This window comes from Lemur catta, chromosome 1, assembly GCF_020740605.2.
Source record: "Lemur catta isolate mLemCat1 chromosome 1, mLemCat1.pri, whole genome shotgun sequence".
Classification (NCBI taxonomy): Eukaryota; Metazoa; Chordata; class Mammalia; order Primates; family Lemuridae; genus Lemur; species Lemur catta.
Window position 1 is genome coordinate 47,625,364 of NC_059128.1, and position 16,926 is coordinate 47,642,289.

Genomic DNA, 16,926 nt, shown 5'->3' on the forward strand with positions numbered 1-16,926 from the left:
CCCAACCCCGCCCCTCACCCCACCCCGTGCGACTCAATTTACGCACGTGACAGGTCGCGAAGGCGCCGAGGCTCAGAGTGCCGCTGAGTCTACCTACCATAGAGATGCCATGAAAGAGCGTCTTCGTGTCTTCTCGTCTTTGTCGGGACTCTATGGTTGCCGCATGGGATGATGGGTAACGTACACAAGATTCGCGCAGGCGCAGGTGCGGGAACGCTTGTCCCTTGGGGCACCGCCGAGGTTCCTGCTGTCGCCATGGGTCGCCGCCCTGCTCGCTGTTACCGGTATTGTAAGAACAAGCCGTACCCAAAGTCTCGTTTCTGCCGAGGTGTCCCTGATGCCAAGATCCGCATCTTCGACCTGGGTAGGAAGAAGGCAAAAGTTGATGAGTTCCCACTCTGTGGCCACATGGTGTCTGATGAATATGAGCAGCTCTCCTCCGAGGCCCTGGAGGCCGCCCGTATTTGTGCTAACAAGTACATGGTGAAAAGCTGTGGCAAAGACGGCTTTCACATTCGCGTGCGGCTCCATCCCTTTCACGTCATCCGCATCAACAAGATGTTATCCTGCGCTGGGGCTGACAGGCTCCAGACAGGTATGCGAGGTGCTTTCGGAAAACCACAGGGTACTGTGGCCAGGGTCCACATTGGACAAGTCATCATGTCCATACGCACCAAGCTGCAGAACAAGGAGCATGTGATTGAAGCCTTACGCAGGGCCAAGTTCAAGTTCCCTGGACGTCAGAAGATCCATATCTCCAAGAAGTGGGGCTTTACCAAGTTTAATGCTGATGAATTTGAAGGCAAGTTGGCTGAGAAGCGCCTCATTCCTGATGGTTGTGGAGTGAAATACATCCCCAATCGTGGCCCCCTGGACAAGTGGCGAGCTCTACACTCATGAGGACTTTGGCAGTACTGTCTCCTTGGACCATGCCAGTCTGACTTATGTTCACCAAGAAATTCTATTTACTGGCAAAAAATAAATATTAATTTTATAATTTAAAATATTCAATTTTTAAAATTATAGATTACTAGAAAAATAATTTTTATATTAATACAGAAAGAAATGCTTTAATGGCAACTGTTACTTTCCTTGTTTTAGTAATAAACAATTTGTATGCAATTTATAGAGAAAGCTATTGCTATTTTAATTCAGACACTTTAAATTTAGGAAAGTATAGGGAAATATGTCAAGTTTTGTTTGTAGTAAAGTCATAAATTGTGCAGTTACCATTACCTTGGATAAAAATAGCCAGAGAGAATCTAAGATTTGTGTGAAAAAAACCCTTATTGTTTGTAGAATATAAACTAAACAATAAAGAGAAAAATAATGGTAAGCATTAGTGATTTTTCAACTACAGCCTTCTTGAAACTAGTCTGTTTCTGAACTTGGTTGCCTATGTTTCCTTATAAATTTCTGTTTATTATTTTTAGAATTATTATTCACCTCTGATGATCAGCCTTAGGACAATTGAGTATCACTGAAAAAGGTTTTTCCAGACAAGCCTTACATTATCTTACAGTCAGGAGACAACAGTCCAATCTTTTCTTCATCACAGAAAGGTCATAGGTGACAACAGAGTTCATATTGCTTGTATCTGAGCCCCAGAAGAACCAACAGAAAAGAGAAAATGACACTGAATTAGCTATCTACTCTAAAAGTACCCCAGTTTGCAATCTGTACGTGCTTACCCTGCATTATAGTAACATTGATTGCAGAAGTGTTTTTTGTTTTATTTTAGAAACAACATAAGCTAAAATTCCTGGGTTTGTACTACATTATTTTAGAAAAAAATTCCTGTTCTTTAAGTTGATTTCGTCTTCTAAACCTCAATCCTGCAAACACTGCCTGCAATTTTCTTATACTACCTACTCATTTTCTCAGTCAACACATTTAAATTAATGTGCAACAAAAGAAGTACTAAACAGTATATAAACACATATTGCTGTTTAGTTTTCAATTACCTAAAAAAAAAAATTACTTTGTCTATCTAACGTTGTATCTGGTTTGGTATTTCATTCAGGCCCTTGCTGTAAGATATTTCCTATTTGTATATTTCTAAGCCAGGTTGCTATTTTAAGCTATAATGTTTTTCATGCTATAAGTAAACTTGACATAGATAAATCTCAACAAATACTAAATATGAACATATAGGAAGGGCTTTTCAGCATAAGAAGTGCTTTCTTGATGCATTTTACATGATGCTTTGAAAATTCCTAAAGTTTTCTAGGGAATTAAGTCCTATGGAGTTAGTAAATGAGGATAGACTTGAGCCAGACAATTGACTCCTATCTATTCCTGTTTGCATTTTACCACACTGTCTTTCCAAAACAAAAACAAATTCAACCTAAAAAAAAAAAAAAATGCAATACACAACAGAACAAGCAGTGTGTTAGCTACTAGTACAACATAGTCTAGCTTTGAAAATATTTTCCATATTCATTATTCACCCTTCTCTTTAGTCTTAAACCTCTCAAACATCTTTACTTTCAAGCTTGGAACTCTACTCTCACTAAATATACAGGGAGACAGCTAAGGATAAGCCCATGAACTTCCTTGGCCTACCTGATAGGTAATTATGATTGTTTATACAGGCAGTTTTTTTTTTTTAACATTTTCCTACAGCTTTATATTATAAACAATTATATATAAATTTCATTTTCTTCAGTGTTGATATAAGGACACTTTTACTTATTTTTTCTTAAAAATCCTTCCTATTAATTTGTTTTTCAAGCCATAATTTTGTTTTTTCAGCATTTTCCTATTTTAGAAGTCATTCTAGTTATTTAAAAAAATTGATAAGACAATGGGGCTGAAGGCAAATTTATATTTTGCAGAGCTCTTCATTAATTTAAACTTTCTATTCAAAATGGAATATTTAAGAACATACGTATTCACATGTTTGTAATCATGCACTACTGCAATAAAACAGAATTATTTGCTCATTTGAAATAAAAACTGCAAGTACAATTAACTAAATTTAAGCAAATATTGCCCATAACAATTTTTATTTGATAGATCTTCCAGGTTTTATGGAAAGTACTGACTGAATAAGAAGAGGAAGAAAACTACAATAGGACCATGCAGCGTATCAATTTAGTTTTGAAAAGCACATTCCTTAAATGATTGTTATATAATCCACAATTTCTACCTCCTCAAAATATGGAATTATACCAAGCATACTTAATTTGAAATCTTTAATTTTTCTAAAAGTATACACCAGTTCTGGGCATGAATTGGCTGTTGCTAACATTGGCAGGCATTTTATCTCTGTTTTAGTCTTATTCTGCCTGCCCTGACATAATTCAAATAGGGCCTTCTGCTTCTTAGAATGTAACAATGGACCTAAGGATTGAGCTAGGATGCCATTTTGTGCCAATCATCTTCTGCCTCTACGTTCATGACATAATTTTTTGTTTCTTGTTTGTTGATTTTTTAGTCTAATGACTTCATTTTCATAAAAACACCTATATATTCTTTTTTAAAAGCAAGTTAGGCTGGGTACAGTGGCTCATGCCAGTAATCCCAGCACTTTGGGAGGCTGGGGCACAAGGATAGGTTGAGACCAGGAGTTTGAGACCAGTCTAGGCAAAATAGGGAGACCCCATCACCACAAAAAATAAAAGATTAGCTGGGCATGGTGGCATGTACCTGTAGTCTTGGCCACTCAAGAGGCTAAGGTGGGAGGATTACCTGAGCCCAGGAGTTGGAGGCTGCAGTGAGGTGTGACTGCACTACTGCACTCTAGCCCGGGTAACAGAGCAAGACCTTGTCTCTTAAAGAAAACAAAACAAATAAATAAAAAAGCAAAACAAAAAAAATTAAAAAAAAGCAAGGTAGAAAATGAGTAAAGTCAAAATAAGTTACACCTTCAATAATAATTCAAAATGAGGTAATTTTCACACTTAATGATGGATAAGAAGGAAAGCTCTGGTGTCAAGATGACTGGATTTGAACCTCAGCTTTTTCACTTTTTTGCATAAATTATTTAGTATCACCAATCCTTCACTTTGTCATCCATAAAATGAAGGTAAGACACTTTAATTATAGGGTTGTTTTAGGATTAAATGAGATAATATATTGAGAAAGTGAATAGTATTGTGCTTTGCACATATTATGTATATAAAATTAATGTTAACTTATAACATAATATTGACATTATTACATTTGCTTCTGCCTCATCACTTTTCAACTCCTAATTTTTGGTGTCAGTACTACCATTTTTTCATGATTTATGACCTTGATATTCTGTATTGCCATCATAATTCCCTCCAGTTTTATACTTGGAGTTCTAGAATTAATTGGATTCAATATTCAGTTTTGAATTTTTTGTTGCTTTTTATCTTTACTTTTGTAATTTCCACTTTAATTTCATTGTATTTCATCATGTCTTTTTGGAGCTCCTTTTGAAAAAATCTAACTATGCTTTACTGATTATCCTCCACATATGACTCAATTATGGTGATTTGCTTAATTTCCTCCTCCCTCCAAACTGGATTTTTAATCTATGTTTATGAACTTTTTAATTCAATATTTATTTACTTATTTATTTTTTCTCATTTTTATTATATTTTCAAAAAAATGATTATATGGCTGACATGCCATATTTTCATACTGCTTATGTGTGATGTAAACTGTTCTGCCCAGACTTTCTATTTAATCTGAAATGTGGGTGAATTTCTCTTGTCACCCTTTCATGTCATTTTTTTCTTCATTTAGTCTTCTCTCTGGATGCTATAGGATATTGACATCTATTAATATCTACTTTTCCATAGCCTTGGGACGAGAGGATGGGAAAAGGCAAGAACCTGAGGGTTAAATATAGCCTTTGATGGATGCTAGATTCTGATTACTCTTCCGAGATCCCATTAAATATCCTATACCAAAGCAGACTCCACTCAACTAGGTGTGTAGTCCACTCTCCTTGCTGTGGTATATTTATTCTTGCCCAGCTACCATCTAGTGCAGAACCCTGGAAAATAGAAAGTCCAGTTGCTGAGCTTCTTTGGTGTTGGTTCTGTTTACTTACATCGTTGGAGTTTTATGCAATGACAGATCTGGATTACAGATTGACCTTGTGGGTGTCAGTTTATCTTTAAGGGTTCCCTTCCATTTGTCCTGTAAGATCCTGTTTATCTATATTTACCTTCACTTTGCATTTGCTTTCTCCCCCAATTGCCTGTCCTTCTGACTTCTGAAGTTGCCATAGACTTCAGGTTCACCCCTAGAAGAAAGGCAATCACATTCAGTAGACTTCTTCATTGTCTCTGGTTAGTGACTTTGGTGACTTTTATCTGATCTCTCACTGTCTACTTCAGGACTGTTATTGTCACAACTTTTCCCATTATTCTGAAAAGGCTAATACGTATAACACATCTCTTATTTCATGTCAATCTTAGTATTTCTGCTTCCCTGAGCAAACTGTAACTGATACAAGAATAATAATTAAAATCAGGAACAGATCAAAACTTAGTTTGCTGTAACTATTGAATGAACAAATGTATTGACTATATAGACTTTTGTTTGGATCCTAGTTCTGCCCACTACTTTCCCTTTCATCTTGAGCAGTTTATTGAATCTTTCAGAAACCTAAACTTCAAAACTATCCCAACTGTAAAAGGAAGATTATAATGACAGTTATGAGAACATGCATTTGGCACTGCTTCTGGGACATGGTACACTCTAAGTGTTATGTATTATTATTGTCATTTATTATTAATTGATTACAGCTTAAGAGAAGTTCACTATATATTATCTAAGCTTATTAATGTCATAATTTTGGTGAAATTTAAATGGCACCTACTTTGGTTTGCAGAAACTCCAAATTTCTTGAGGTTACCTTTGAAATTCATGTTTAAAATATGCATTGTCCCTATTCTTTTCTCAGTAAACCCAGCAATGATGAAGCATTTGAATGTAAGTTCAAAAATGTGTAATTGCCATTATACTCAGTATTGCCTGGCAGATTAATTCTGATTTTCTACTGAAGATATAAAATTTCTATGAAATAACTGTTGCAGCTTGTGCAATTCTGCCATATTTTAACTGTTTAACTACTTGTTAATATATTGTCTAAGGCATTTAATCATAATTTTAATTATATAAGTGATTGTATGTTATAAAAAGAAATATTATAAATTAATTATTTTTATAACTATATAAAGTAACAAAATAATTCACTATTTCCAACTGATGAGTTACAACAACATATTGGTATTTATTATTTTAGATTTAATGAATCATGGAAAGCTATAATTAAATTAGAGAAAGCATTTTTAATGTATCACCATGTATTTTAAGAGGTGTATTAAATATAAGAATGGACTATATAAATTAAACCCATAAAAAAGCATGGACTGCAACTGTAAAATCATAAAGAATATGGACCTAAACATTGTCTTTCATTTTGGACCTACCCCGACCAATGCATCAAATTCACACATAATTACAACAAGTCTTCATGCTAGATTCTGATTTGTAAGCATTCTCTCTCTTTCACTTTCTCTCTCTTTCACATACACCTACACACTTATGTGTGTATTTTTTTATATATCCCCATATGTTTGAGATTGTCAGTAAGTCAATACTCTAGCAAATTCAGTAGTTTCATATCTAATCCAATCTAATCACATGCCAAACAACTAAGGGATGAAGAAAGGAAGAATCACTTCTGGAACAAAACTTTTTAAATATCAACAATTTGTCTAAAAATTTATAATATTTAAAGAAACAAGCATAATGTTTTGAACTTTGAGAAGAGAATAAGAAGGACTACACCAATAAGATGTTAACATATAGGAAGGAATTAGAAATTATTTCTAGAAGTCCTAGTTAAGTTTATTCTTTACCAATTACAATAATGCCCCTGCAGAGTCTTACAACAAAATGTAGTCTAAATAATGTAATGAGGCTTATTATTATCAACCCCAAATTAATGCATCATTTATACAAATATGGAGTATGTGAGAGGAGAACAATATTCTTTCTTGAAATGGATGTACTATTAGATCAAATATGTTCCATTTAGTAGGTAAATCTGTGTATTTTAAATACCTATAGTGGATTATAGCAGACTGAGACAGAATGGAACCTGAAAATGGAATCCCTGGAATGGAGTTCCAATTTCATGACAAAGGTACAACATTCTAACTAGAAAATATGGAGACAGGTAACACTTAACAAAATAGTCATTATAAGCAATACAATTTCAAGAAGTCTCTAGGTATCTTTATAAGCTGGTGTAGAAACCTCATGGAAATTCCAGTCCCAATGAGGTTTAATAATCTCAGTGCAAGAAAAAAAATGTGTAAACAGATATTAGAATACAAATCATAAGATTTGAATTTAGCCACAGGATTTCAGTTCCTGACAGAAGTATTTTCAAGACTAAGGAAAGGTCTGTGAAGGGGGTAATAAGCTGGTTATCAATATAGGGATTAATCAATTTATCAGATGTGGAGTAAAAGATCAAAATGGGGTTCATGATCATTGTATGTATTATTGTTGTTAAACTTGAGTAAAAGGGGTTCCTTCCCTACTTGATGTGCTTTAGAGGACACCACATATTGCACAGGTCCCTAACAAGTGCAAGGATCTCTCTAGGGAAAGTATCTGGGAGTAGAATTGCAGGGATAGAGTGGTGCAACTTTACCAAATAATGCCAAATCCTTTACCAAAAAGACCATGTGAATTTATTCTTCCACCAGCAGTGTATGAGAGTTTCCATTCCCAATTGTTTTCCATAATTTCTTTGACTTTTTACACTTTTAAACAATCTCGTAACTTTCAAATGATATCTAATTGTGATTTTAATTTTCATTTTTCTGGTGAGCTTTTACAGCTTTTCAAATGTTCCACTGGCCATTCATTTTCCTTCTGTGAAATGACGTAGTCTTTCTTTGGGGTGTATTCTGCAAGATTATTTGTGTTCCTTTTGATTTAGAGTTTTTCTCAATATTAGCCCTTTATCAAGCACATTTTATGTGTTTCCTTTATCTTCTGCTTATCTGTGGCTGGTCTTTTAATCTCTTTATGATACTTTGATGAACTGAAATAAAGTTTAGTGTATTTATATAGATTAATCATCTCCTTTATGGTTTTTACTTTTTATATTTTCTTTAAGAAGTCTTTTTCTATTTCTTGGTTATAAACATATATGTTTTTAACATACAAAGGGGCCTCTAGAGGCTGGAAAAATAAAAAAAATGGACTCTCCCTTAGAGCTTCCAAAAAAGAACCAAGCTGTAGACACCTTGATCTTAGCCTAGTAAAACCCAGTTCAGATTTCTGACCTTCAGAACTATAAAATAATACGTTTATGTTGTTTTAAGTCAATAGGTGTATGATTTATTACATTGCAATAAGAAATGATTACAGATAGCTTGGAGCAGAGGCATAAAAAGGAGTGAACAGAGTGGGGAATATTTGGGGGCTAAGGTTCTATAAAATATGTTGTTGAATTAGATAGGGTGGGGGTGGATGAAAAATAAACAAAACAAAATTTGCCTTAGGAAACTGGGTGCCACTGCCTGAGATAGGACAGACTGGGAGAGAAACACCTTTCGGTAGGGGGAAAACATTAAGAGTTCTGTTTTAGACATATTATGTTTGGGCTCATTGACATCCTTTAAACAAGTAGAATCTACCAATAATAAACCTTTGGGAAAACTCTGAAATTTCCATAAAATTACCGAGCTTTAAAAAAAAAAAATCCAGATGTTTAGCACGATACATACCTGGGTTGACAAGCTTTTTTTGTAAAGGGCTGGACAGTACTAATAAATATTCTAGTCTTTGTGGGTCATATGGTCTCTGTCACAGTTACTGAACACTGTTGTTGAAATGGGAAAGCAGTCATAGACAATATAAAAATGAATGAGAAAGTTGTGTTCTAATAAAACTCTATTTAAGAAATTAGTCTACAAGCCTGATTTAGCCAATGGGGTATAGCTTGCTAACCTCTGATTTAGACTATCAACACATTTATTTGAAAATTTCCATTTTCTTAAAAAAATTACATTACTTCACAGAGAAGGCAGTAATATCTCAGGAGAAAAAAAACTTCATTATGATAGACATCGCAAGGTAAACCAATGGATTATTAATGTGATTTATTATGAGTAGTAATAATGCTAGCTAATATTTGTTGAAAACTTACCTATGCTAAGAATTTTTCATGTACCATGATGTTTCTTAAGCTTCTCAAAACCCAGTAAGTTACTTATTACCATTATTCCTAATTTTATAAATGAGGTAACTGAGGTTTAGTGGATGAGTAAATAGCTAGGGTTTAGGAAGAATATAAGGCCACTTATCTCTAAGAATTATGTGAGTATTTAGAAGAATGTAAAAGATAAAAATTTTGGAATGCTCATAGGCAGTTCTGATAAAATCTAAAATCCGTCTTTTTTAAAATCACTAATCTTGAACTTCTGTAAACCTCACATCTGACTGAGGTATATTTTTTAATAGAACTAATCAGAACATAGTTACTTTAATTCTATATAAAGGATGAAAACATATTTTTTCCCACTCTGACTAAAAGACATGCAAGTCTAAGAAGTATATTAAAATCTTAGGCACTCATTAACTGTTAAGAAAAAAATGAACTTATATCTCAGCCTGTATTACCATTCAGTACCCAAATTTACTTCTCCATCTATTTTAAGAGCTACTCTTATGTAAAAAATTTCCTTGCTTATCTATCGTTAAAAAGGAAGACATTTATGAAGTTTTCAACTTAGTATTTCAAATGTTTTTCTGAGAATTCAATCCATGACCCAAACATAGTTCTATCATACTTTTTAAAAATGAATCTTATAATTAGAAGGGGCAATTTTAGAATTAAGGGCAATTTTAACCCAACTCTGTTAAAACGTACTTACTTGTAGGTGTATCAGTAGAGTTGATTTTCTCTACTCAGAATATAATTGAAAGGATGATACAATGAAGGCATACAATGTTTTTAGGTGAGCAGGATTGTGATTTCTAATATTAAGTAAAGTAGCATCAAGAGAGGCTGCTGACTAGTGAGTGACTGTAGAAGATTGTAGAAATCTTATGGATTATGGATTTTACCTATGATATTCAAAACAAAATACATTTTCACATGAATTTTGTATTAGGAAAACATACATGAAAATCTGAAGTTCAGTATATTGTGATTAACAATGTCAAAGCAATTACATAGTTGCCTTTATTGGAGTCTTTCTATTTGAAAACTCCTAAACCCAAAGGCTTTAGCATGTTATTTATTTTATCGGACATAGAAAATCCTGCATCTATTTCTTTTGGCAGAACAAATTCCACTGTGTTTGATAAATATAAATAAGTACCCAAAATTTCTGTGCACAAAGTTATTTCCTTTTGTTAATACCTAAATCTTTATCTGTGGAAGTTTTTGAGATAAGTGGTATATTAAAGTACTTTTGATAGCTTTAAACAATATAACTGTTTTTTCTTTTAAACAATATTTTTTTCTTTAAACCATATCACTATTTTTTAAAAAGACATTTTCTTTGAAGACAAGTGCAACTTCTCTCTGTAATGTAATATAGCCAAAAACTTTAATTGTATAGGTGGTTGTCTAAGTATTATATAAAAATAAGGACACAAAAGTAGAAAAAAACCCAAAGTGCATATATGTGAGAGTCCTCCATTTTGTAGTTAATTTTAAGGATAAAAACACAAACAGGATGCAGCTTATACTTCTATAACCCTGAGATTGGAGGGCCTAGAAGGATGAAGTATGATGAAAATGGTACAATGGTACACAGCTGAAAATGGGTATGAGGGGTAAGTTAGAATCTAAAAAAAAATATAGATCAGGGTTATTGTGAAAGTAACTAAGTAGGAAATATAAATCAAACAGAGAATTTGCCTGAAAATAGCTAATATGGAAAGAGCAAAAATGCTTGATAAGCAGAGGAGGCAAAAACATTGTTCTTGCTCACAGTAATGGCTCAGCAGCTTTCTAGCACACTAAAACTAGCTGTAATCACACATTTTCGTTTGCTACTCTCTATCACCCTGATGGCCAATTTATCCACAGTAGCATATTTACAGACCTGTTTACGGAATTGAAATTCTTCACCAGAGGTGATGCTACACTGCCTTGGAGCACTATAGGATTTAATTGAACCAGCATGAAAGAACTGATGAATGGCTTTGCTCGCAATGAAGAAAGTGGTGCAGGGGAGAATGTCAATGGAAGATTTTAGTCAATACTTAGTGGCTGGGATATAAAATTGCTGACTATAGAAGTGCTGTCTTCTCTCTTTCTCTGGAAGCTTACATGTGCCTAATTGTTATTTTCTTTGTCATGTCCCTTAGTTTTACTTTTCGTTATGTTTACTGTGCCATCCACTCTCAGCTCAAGTCTATGTGGCAGGTCCAAATCAGATATGATTGCAAACCTGTCTCTTTACTACACCATGCTTCATTAAAATATCCCAAAGGAATAGTATTTTCAAATTGCTGCCACTTCTGGGGTTACTGAGATGGAACATTGTAAATCAGCTGTAACCAAATTATGTGTACCTTGTACATGGCTTGTCTTTGGACTGCACAAATGTGTACAATGCATTTGTGTCCTGTTACAATCTTTTTTTTTAAATGTCTGTTTCCTTCAACTGTTTGTTATTTAAATTCTTTATTCTCCACCTTAGGTCGTTTTCTGTATTAAGTATTTACTACTTCCTTAGAATTTTCTCTCATTACCTATCTTGATAATTACAATTCCACTTTCCTATCCCGATGGTGCTTTTGTTTTGCTTCTCTATGGTAATAATTACTTCAAATGTCATGAAAGACATCTTTGTACAAAGAATTTTCTTAATGTTGACAATTTTCCAGACATTTGTTTCTAGTCTTGGGATTTCAAACCCTTATCTTTCTTATTCTTCCATTATTTTTTTCTCTCCTATTTGAAGGGATTATTTTTGTTTTTGTTTTTTCTTGTTATTATATAATAAAAGTTGCCCAGGAGTAATATTTATTTTCTTTCTGTTTCTTTAATGGCTTCACACTTACCCACTGCTTTTAAACTCGCCTTCTCAGATATTACTTAATGTCGAAAAGTGATTAGTGGAAATGATATTCCTCCATTAGGTGAGCTACATAGCTTATCCATATTGTTTATTTTTTCCACCATCTTACTAAAAGCAGAGAAAATTTGTTATTTTCTTTCCCCTTCCACTGGATATTATTTTTTTCACTCTTCCTTTGTACTTTGATATTTCTTCTTTTCCTAATCCCCACACTTCAACTATAAAATTTTGATTTTGGTTTGATTTAAAGCTTCCAAGTTTTAGTCTTCTTTCCTTCTTTCCTTCCTTCCTTTTTTTTCTTTATTTCTTTCTTTTCCACTTGATTTCCCCTTGCTTACCTGCTGTTTTAGACATGTCTTCAAATTTGTCCTCAGTAAGCACTGATATCTCTCCCTACGTATTGCTCCCACCCAATATCATCTCCTCTCTGAATTCTTCTTGGTCAGTATGGTTTGCTTCAATCCCTTGACATTTTTCTTGTCTATCACCAATTATTTCTTCTGGTGTCTCTGTTGTTTTTTTTTTTAATTTACCTGTCTACATGAGACTCCACAAATTACAACTCTAAATTATATTGGACAGTTCTTACATCCCATTTGTTCACATGCTACTTTTTGTGTTCAGCACACAGACATTGAATCAAAGCGTATTTGTTACTGAACATGTCCTCCAGCCATGTATATAGCTCAGTGGATCCATATGGCCATTTCCTCTTCCACATTTATAGATATCCCCCTAATATTCTGGTCAACTCTAGAAGTAGAGGGAAGAATAATAAGAGGTGACATGTAATATAAAATGTCTTTTCTCTTTGTCTTGGCGATTATCAATAGGCAAAATGTGAGCAAAATACATAATGGTTACAACATGGTAAAAACTGGGGAAAAATGCCAAGGTGATTGAATATGAGCAATACTTTTTCTTGATTACTTTTCTCATGCCCAAATTAGCTTGTTTTTTATTGTAATTTATTTAGTTTTTATTTTTGGACTTCATTCTGAACAAAATTAAGAACCAGTGTACACTCTTTCTCCTGAATTTTATGGCTGTTCACTAAGAAAACTATATGTTATATTTAAAATTTCCAGCTATGAAAATAGGATAGTCAGTACCACAGTAACAAAAGTAATCAAATGGTCTAGACTTAAATTCTAAGTCACATGGCAGTGTGTGTGCATGTGTGTGTATGTGTATATGTGCAAAAGGATGAGAAAAGGATGACCAAAGAGAGATTCTTTCAATGAAAGATGAACGTCCCCGAAAATTTTTAAAATGAAAGAGAAATACAAAGTACCAAATTCAAAGAAATTTTGAAAAGGGGGTAGCAGACATATGAAATAAATAAAGGATGTGAAATAGCTTTTAGTTCGATGAAATGAATAAGTCCAGGGGAAAAACAGTATGTAGAGCCAAGGAGGACTCCCTAAGGCATGGTGATACGTCACCTCTCATTAAGTGGAGTTACCTTGGGTGAGAAGAAACTATTACAGGCATTGTACTAGGTTGAACATTTTATATGTCATTAAATAATTCAATTAGACAAATGTCCCGTGAGTATCTATCAAAAACTGTGCCGTGCAAGAGTACGAGAATAAAATGCACATTTCCTATGCTTGAGAAGTTTATAGCTTACTGTGGAGATAAGACATGTAATGCAGATAGTGAAGGCATGGCATACTTTGACACATTCTGCATTGCCAATAAAATGTAGAAGATAAGGTTTGTTTTTTTTTTTTTCCTGAGATAGAGAAGTAAAGCTTAAAATATGAAGTTGAATGTAAGTTGACCCGTTAAGGATGGATTCCATTTTGGTGTTGGAGATGAAAGGCAGAGTGTTCCAAGTTAAAGATATATAGCTAAGATATAAGTGATCAGGACTTAAGTGGATAAAGGATAGTGCTTACCTCTGGAAATGTTAGTGAAGACTGTGTTGAAATTATGCAAATATGATAGGAGGAGGTGACTGAGACTAGATTATGATCTGTTATATCTTTTATTTTATTCTGTTGGCCATTAAAAAAAACAGGAAACATTTTTGACTCAGGAATGACTCTGATCACAGTTATGCCTTAAAAAATTACCTTTGCTATTGAGGGGATGATAAATTATATGTGTACAGAGATTAATGATAAGTTGACACAATATTCCAAACAAGAGATAAGAGGAACAATATCAATCTTAAAAAATGGAAAGAAATAGAGTTTTAGAGACTAAAGAATTGATTGAGAATTGAATATATAGAGGGAGTAAGAGAAAGATAAAGTGAAAGTGACTCAATGTGTCCAAGCTCGAATGGCTGAAAAAAAAAAAAAAATAGTTCTCACTATTAGAAATGCAGCCACAAAGGAGGAAGAATGTACGGTTGGGATACAGTATATAATGAGATATTTTAATACATCCTGATACATCCTAATTAATGCCAGATATACCCAAGATCTCTTTAAACAAAATTTTCAACTTAAAATCACTTAATCATTTTTGTTTCTCTTTTGTATTTGACACCATAAAAGGACCAATAAATATAGAATATATCTGGCAAAACTATGGTAAATTTAACAGGCATATAATAGACACCATAAAAACCAGAAATATTTGAATTCTACATTAATTGAATAAAATGTATTGTCATCCTTGAATTTTATTATGTATATTTAGAATAATATCAGTTATTGCTTTAAAATTCTTTCTGATATGTGTGAGTGGTATATCTAACAATCAATTTTCTGCTATTTAACAACAATAGATTTATACGTATAACCTTTTAAATACAAAGTTCTCAATTACATAAATTATTTAAATACAAACATGAAACAATAAAAATACCAGAGAAAACTTTAAAATGCTAGTGGGTTGTTACAACTTTGGCGTGCAAGAAAATTTTTGCCAACCGTGATGCCAACACCATATGCCAGAAAGAAAACATTTTGCAAAAATATTACATGATGTAATCATTGTAGTGCTGGGTGAGAAAGTTCTGTGTTTTCACTTTATCAATGCCACTATTCTGGTTGTGATACTGTAATACAGTTTTACAAAATGTTACCATTGGTGGTAACTGGGCAAAGCGTATGTAAGATCTTTGTGTTCTTTCATATAACTGCCTGTAAATTTAAAATTACTTCAAAATAAAAAGTTAAAAAATTAGATGATGTATAAACTACTAACTGGTTTTTAAATATTAAAAAAGTTAAATTACATGCAAAAACATTTAAAAATACAAATTTTAATGATGATTTAATATCCTGAATACTTGCTAGGCTCTTATAAGTTAATGAAATTAACAGCCCATTAAGAAATGGAAAGAAAAAAATATAAACTGGTAACTTACAAAAGACCTCCATATATACGTGAGAAAAGTTTAGTTGTTTTCATAGTATCCCCAGCTATTAATTTTATCACAAGGCAGAAACAATAAGGCTATTTCCATTTTGAAAAAGAAAGTAATGCTACAATAAAAAATTCAGGTGAGAAATAAACACTCCCTAATTGATAATTTATGCTTATTTGTCAAATGTTAAAATAGGAAATACAAATATTTTCTCTGTAGTGGCCAGGCGTGGTGGCTCATGCCTGTAATCCTAACACTCTGGGAGGCTGAGGCAGGTGGATCATTTGAGCTCAGGAGTTTGAGACAAGTCTGAGTAAGAGTGAGACCCCATCTCTACTCAAAAAATAGAAAGAAATTAGCTGGACAACTAAAAATATATATAGAAAAAATTAGCCAGTCATGGCAGTGCATGCCTGTAGTCCTAGCTACTCAGGAGACTGAGGCAGAAGGATTGCTTGAGCACAGGAGTTTGAGGTTCCCGTGAGCTAGGCTGATGCCACAGCACTCTAGCCTGGGCAACAGAGTGAGACTCTGTCTCAAAAAAAAAAAAAAACAAAAAAAAGCCCACAAATATTTTCTCTATAGAAAGCAAATAATTTCATGGACACAAGTATAGGGGAGGGGGAACTCTCCTAAATCCTTTCCCCTTTCAATAAGAAGGAACTCCATTTTCAGTCTCTTTTCTATCTTTGGCTTCTCTAAAGATTTTCTTTGAAGAAAGGCTTCCGAGGTAAATTTTTCTTCTTTGAGAGTACTAATTTAAACCACATAAATGCTGTGAAACAATCATACGTATTAAAATGTAAAAAGCTAATATTTTCTATTTTTTTTCTTTTTTTTTTGCTAATCTTATCCAGAAAAAAAACTTGTTTATATTACATATAGCTGGGACTGTAAATTATTTTAAGATACAAATTAACATGATTGAAGGGTAGAGTCATTCCTGATGTCTTGCACCATATTGTACTTTAAAAATGTTTATAATTTTGTACAAAAGGATAAAAAATTCTTATTAACTTGTGGGGCTTTTTTCCCCAAAAAGTAGAAAATTATATTCAGAATTACAAAAATAACCTAAGGCACTCAAGATTTCTTACTTTGCTAAAAAGTAAGCAACAGAGTCTTGTCAATTTTTATTCCATGAACACCTTTTAGCTCTCCTTTGTCAATTACAGTTTTTCATTTGCCTGTCTCATTTTCTTTCTTCCCAAATAAGCCCTTCTGCAGACATGTGACAGAATACTGTGGAAAGATTAAGGCAGAAAAATATTAGGTCCTGTGAATGGTGACTAATAATTTAATATATATCTGTAAATATGAAGCATAAAAATTTTAGAGAACATGGACGGACACACTCCACTATCCATTTCATTCAATGGGCAAAGCTACACTCATAGTTTGACATTTATTTTTGTATATCTTTAAGGTACACAACATAGTATTGAGATACACATATGCATAGTGAAATGATTATTATAGTTAAGCAAGCTAACCTATTCACCTTCCTCTGTGTGTGTGTGTGTGTGTGTGTGTGTGTGTGTGCTGTGTGGC

General features: G+C 33.4%; 1 protein-coding gene across 1 annotated transcript; it reads left to right on the forward strand.

Annotated features, from left to right (window-relative positions):
* Nucleotides 1-204: 204 nt before the first annotated feature.
* RPL10L (ribosomal protein L10 like) lies at nucleotides 205-1,336 on the forward strand. Its single transcript, XM_045567854.1, has one exon. The coding sequence runs from the start codon at nucleotides 256-258 to the stop codon at nucleotides 898-900; it is 645 nt and encodes a 214-aa protein (XP_045423810.1). The 5' UTR covers nucleotides 205-255; the 3' UTR covers nucleotides 901-1,336.
* The last annotated feature ends 15,590 nt before the right edge of the window (nucleotides 1,337-16,926 follow it).

Excerpts from the sequence above, each read along its gene's own strand:
- RPL10L (XM_045567854.1), top strand. The coding sequence starts at position 256 with ATGGGTCGCCGCCCTGCTCGCTGTTACCGGTATTGTAAGAACAAGCCG.